The sequence below is a fragment of the Lemur catta genome, chromosome 23 (assembly GCF_020740605.2).
Source record: "Lemur catta isolate mLemCat1 chromosome 23, mLemCat1.pri, whole genome shotgun sequence".
NCBI classification, from domain to species: domain Eukaryota; kingdom Metazoa; phylum Chordata; class Mammalia; order Primates; family Lemuridae; genus Lemur; species Lemur catta.
In genome coordinates this window covers 3,646,872-3,652,072 of record NC_059150.1, presented here as the reverse complement: position 1 = coordinate 3,652,072, position 5,201 = coordinate 3,646,872, and the positions used below count along the sequence as shown (strand labels likewise).

Genomic DNA, 5,201 nt, shown 5'->3' with positions numbered 1-5,201 from the left:
GGCCCCAAAGCTCTGGCCCAGGAGCTCCTGCCTTCCAGGCTGTGTGACAAGAGATAATCCCACAGATTATGTGGGTGGCAGAGGGCCCTGGGGACAGGGTCAGCACAAAGGCCATACCAGAACCCAACTGCGCTGCAGGAGTCCAGAGGCCTGAGGAAGAGGAAGCTGCAGGGGCAGGGCAGGAGAGCAGGGCCTGTGGCTGCAGGGGGCTGGAGTCCTGGGAAGGTGAGCAACATGAGGAGGGAGGAGCCGGAGGGGGCATGCTGGGAGAAGAGGCCTGGGGGAAGGAGGAGACTCTGGGATGGCCGGGCTTTGGCAAGCTGAGCGGACACTTTTCCCACTTGAATTTAAAACTGTAAAACTTCCTTCCCTGGATCTGTCACCAGACAGGTCCTGAGAGCACAAGGACCATGACTTCAGGGAGCAAGGCAAGGGAAAACAGGCAGCTCCAGGGGTGGGGGCACCCGCTGCCCCTTCTAAGCAGGTCACATCCCTCACTGCCTAGCTCAGTGGGGGGCACAGACATGGGCCTGGGACTGATGACCAAGCAAATGCCGGAAGCGCCTTGCCCCAGTCCCTTGGGTGGCCCCGTCTCTCCACTTAGGTCCTAGTCCTAGAACCTCTAATCAGGAAGGAAAGACAGGACTAACAGTTTCATGGACTGTGGATAATATTTCACCCCCAGGACAGCCACGAGGTATTATCCCCACTCTATAGATGAGGACACTGAGGCTTGCAGACCTTCAGAGACATGCCCAAGGTCAGAGAGTGGTGGGACCCAGATTCGAATCTAAGGGTGCCCGAATGCAAATGTGCACCCTCTTTGAAGCTGTGGGAAGATCCACCTCGCCGGCTTTGGGAACCAGCCTGGTTCTGCCTGTGGCTGGGGGTGAGGGTGCTGCCGTGCTCCGGCGCTGGCCCTCCCCTGCATTTCCCAACGTGGAGTGGGCGGAGTCTGCGCCCAGCTGGAGGCAGTGCTGCTGGAAGGCGGGGATGAGTCCAATGACACAGCTGACATGAGTTACATCTTTACAGCTTTAATCCAGCAGGCCAGAGCCCTGGCCAGTGGGGCAGTCAGAGAGGAGGGCTACTGCCAGCTGCTGATCAAGCCTCCTCCCTGCCCCCACCCCAGCCCACGATGGGCAAACAGGAGGGCCCCAGCCTTCTGGGCTGGGATCCTAGGAGCAGAGGGACTATTTGAAAGCAGGGGCTGTGACCCAGCTATCATCTCCCTCCCTTGTCCTCAGTAAAATCAGCCCACCAACCCCAAACCCTCCCCCCGACCCCTCATTCATGGCCCAGTTCCAGCTTGGCTCCTGCTCCGCGTCCTGGGGCTCTGTCCCAGTAGGGCCCAGTACTTGGCTTGGTCTGGGGCCTGGTGACTAGAGGGCCCCTGCCCACCCCCAGGGCCAGTGCAGGTACAGGATGAGGGCATCTCCCAAGGTTGGCATCACTGAAGGGGCAGCGGAGACAAGGCTGGTTCCTCAGGCTCCGGGGTAAGAGGGCTGTGGCGGCACATAGGGAGGAGGAGCTGAAAGCCAAAGAGACAGGACGAGGGTCAGTCAGTTGTGGCACAGGAGGACACGAAGTAAACTTCCATCCCCAGGGTACACGGGACCAGGGGGAAGAGCTGGCCTGGAGGCTGCTAGCTAGAGGAGGAGCAAGTCTGGAAGAGGGGGTCTGGGAGTGAGAGGGGTGCAGGGGGGGTCCTAGGGCAAGGGGTCAGCCAGGCAGCAGTGGGAGGGCTCCAGGCTGCTCACTTACCTGCAGGGTTGTAGATCGGGGACCCAGCTGGGTACATTGGGTACTGCGGAGCAGGACCACCAGGTGGGTACATGAAGCCAGGCTGTGGGGGTGCAGGGCCAGCTTTGGGGTCCTGGGGGTATGGGTATACTGGCTGTACTGGGATGCCTGTCATTGGAATCTCCTGGCCTAGATGGGGGATAAAGATTAGCATTCAGAGATCCACCTCTCTTAGGAAGCCTTCTCCTGCCCAGGAAACCAAGGCAAGCGCCCTGGGGCGGCCCTCTGGCAGGCTGCAGGCTGGCCACCTGCAGCCTCCCAGACTCAGCCTGGCAGAGTTGAGCAGGGGGCTGTGCACAGGGCCCGGCTGGTCAGTCTGTGTTTAGCAAGTTTGCTCCCCTCAGCAGGTTTCACAGACCTCATGAGTCAGGGCGCAGCCCACGGAAGGTCCCACTTGGGCAAGGAGGGGAGAGTGCCAGGGCCGGTATCCTGTAATCTAGCAGAGCTGCCACCAAGGGGGTCCTCTCCTAGCTCTCCCTCCCACACTGATCTCCCACGTGGCATTGCTGTCCCCACGCCCATCAGGTTTGGGCATATGTGCAGTCACATGCCAACACTCCGGCACACATTCCGCTGTGTGCTGGAGCACGCCAGTTCACGCTCACCACTGCAGACCCCACCCCGTGTACTTACGAGGCGTCGTGTGTGCGTGCACACACCCACTGCACACTCCACAGCGCTGACAGACTGCACCTCCGTGCACATCTGAGTGTTCATGTGCACGAACATACATGTACACACAGCCTGCCATTCCCACATACCCTGGGCACATTCTAATATTCATGGGCTCACAGGCATCGTCTGGGTTTCCATGGCAGCAGGAGTGCGTGTACTGAAGTGTACACACACTGCTCCACACACACCAATCCTTGACCTCTCTGGTGCCCGTCCCGGGGCTCGGCCTGGTTCGCCTCGGGCCCACCTTGCCCGGAACCACGCGTACCTTCAAAGGGACTCTGGAGCTGCTGGCGCCGGCGGTACAGGTAGCAACAGGAGCAGAGGAAGCAGCAGACGGTGGTGGCAACCACGGCAACAAAGAGGATCACAGCTGAGGTGATGCCTGCGATGGTCTTGGGACTTTAGACAAAGAACAGGCCCTCTCACCTTCCCGCACTCACAGGGGTCCTCATCCCGCTGGCTCCAACTCCCGGCCAGCCGGGGGCCACAGCAAGCTGAGGTTGGGGGCTGCTTGGGGGGCTCTGCCCGTCCCTGTGGAGGAGACCTTGGGGGACCTCCACTTCCCAGAGGCTTTGCCGCCTGGCTGGCCAGTGCGAGGCATGCTGGGATTCGTCGTGCCCCCGCTGCTTCCCGGCTCAACTCAATCCACTGGACTCACAACACGTTAGCAACGAAAGGGCCCTTGGCAACAATCTAGAGCCACCTTTTCAAACCTTACTTTAATCAGAAGTCTCTTTATATCTGTTTTATGTATTAGTGATTTATGTATTAGTGATTTTTTTTCAAAAAAAAAAAAGGTTGAGAATCACTAATCCTGGCAACCTGCTCATTTTATGAAGAGGAAACAATGACCCATAGGGGGAAGTGTCTTCCCCACGATCACGCAGCGAGTAAGACGTGGACGTGGGAGTCGAGCCGGAGCGTCTGCCTCGGTGCCAGAGCTTCCTCCACGAAGCTACCCTGCAGCCCTGCACCCACCCTCCCCGGGTAGCCCTGCACCCTCCCTCCCCGGGACCTGGGGACCAAGGGGAGGGCTCCAGAGAGAGCCTGGGAACACCGGGGCCAGCCCAAGCCCGTGAGGGTAACTGACACGCTGTTCTGGAACTCCCAAGCACCGGCATAACCACCGGCTCTGTCACCAGGTGGAGTGACTCCATGCGCTACGGATGTGGAGGGGGACCATGGAGAGGAGGCAGGAGCCGGGGAGGAGGAAGGGGGGGTGGAGGGGGGGATGGAGAGGAGGATGGAGAGGGCTGCGGCGCGGAGGCGGGAGCCCACCTGAAGGACAGGCAGTGCTTCTGCTGCCTCTCGGTGATGAGCAGGGTCAGGTCCCTGCAGCAGTAGCGGTGGTAGCAGGTCCCGCAGCAGAAGGTGAAGAACTCGCAGTTGAAGCCCGGGTGCCAGGAGCCATTCCGGTCCAGGTACCACAGGCAGTCCTCGCTGGCCAGCGCTGCGGGCGGGAGCGGGGCTGTCCGTGGCCACACTGAGCCCCGTTCCCCGGGGGCCTCCAGCCCGCTGGCTCCCGGACCCTGAGGCTGTCCCTCGTCTCCACCCTGGGAGTCTGGGTCCCTGCGCCCCAGAGGCCTCCCCTGGAGCCGACCCTGCGGCCCGGGCTCGGCTTCCCGGGGTGGCCCAGCCTCGCGTCTCCCTCCTCCCGCTCTGCGGACCCCGCGGCGACGAGCGCGGCAGCCGAGGGCACCGGGCGCCGGGCCTGGGCTCGGCCCTCCTTCTCCTCCGCCCCCGCCCCAGCCCGCGCCCGGCTCCCCGTCCCCTTACCCAAGGGAGCCCCCAGCACCAGCAGGGCGATCGCGGCGAGCGGCGCGGCCTCGCGGAGCCCCGCGGAGGGCATGGCGGGGGCTGGGCTCGGCCGGGGCGGCCGCCCGGGGAAGGGACCGCAGGACGAAGCCGGCCGGCGGGAGCTGCGGCGGGGCCCAGCCAGCGGCCAGGCTCGGGCACCGCTCCCGCCTCCTTCGGGGGCGGGACTAATCGCCCCACCCGCAAAAACCCTGCCCGCGCCGCGCCGCGCACCGCCCAGGGGTCCACCCACCAGCGACGCCCACCCGGCGCTAGCTCTGAAGCTGGGCGCCCCTCACCCCTCAGAACACTGCCCTGCTCCCCTTGTCCCTGGCTCCACGGTGGCTCCTCCGGCCAGAGCCACCGTGGGCACAGCAGGCGGCTGGGCACTGCGGCCAGGGAGGCCTGGCTGGGCCCTGGGCCCGCCCCCGGCCTAGGCCCAATCACGGTGGCCGATCTCACAAGCCCTGATCCTGGTGCCACCTCCGAATCCCCAGACACATGGGCCAACCCTGGAGGGGCAGGGCCGGACCGTCCCCTATGCGGGGACCTCCTCTGCCCTAGTGTCCAGCCTGGGACATCCTGTTGGGGGGCGGTGGAGAGGGAAAGAGGCTAGGAGTCGCCCCGCCCCCACTGCCAGAACACAGGCACCCATTGAGAGGCAGTTTCAGAGCGGCTTTGTCCCCAGTGGTGCCCACAGGCCTGGACCCTGCCAGCTGCGCTGGCTCCCTAAGATGGCCCCTTCCCCCTCCAAGTGGCCAGCGCTGACATGCACCAGCCCATGGCCTCAGCAGCAGGGATGGGAGCCTCTGGGCCATCTGGGACCCGTCCAGTTAGACACACGTCACAGTGAAACCCTCTTCACAGAGTGAGCCTGGACTGACTGGCCAGAAGGTGCTGAGAAGGCAACAGTTAATGCAGGTGCA

The 5,201-nt window shown here is 63.4% G+C and overlaps 1 protein-coding gene across 1 annotated transcript; it reads right to left on the bottom strand.

Moving 5' to 3' along the window:
- Positions 1-1,026: 1,026 nt before the first annotated feature.
- SHISA4 (shisa family member 4) lies at positions 1,027-4,648 on the bottom strand. Its single transcript, XM_045536220.1, has 5 exons — positions 4,258-4,648; positions 3,760-3,931; positions 2,747-2,880; positions 1,765-1,932; positions 1,027-1,531 (listed from the first exon to the last, which is right to left on the bottom strand). Exons 1-5 carry the CDS (start codon positions 4,328-4,330, stop codon positions 1,485-1,487), a joined length of 594 nt encoding a protein of 197 aa, XP_045392176.1. The 5' UTR covers positions 4,331-4,648; the 3' UTR covers positions 1,027-1,484.
- Between the last annotated feature and the right edge of the window lie 553 nt (positions 4,649-5,201).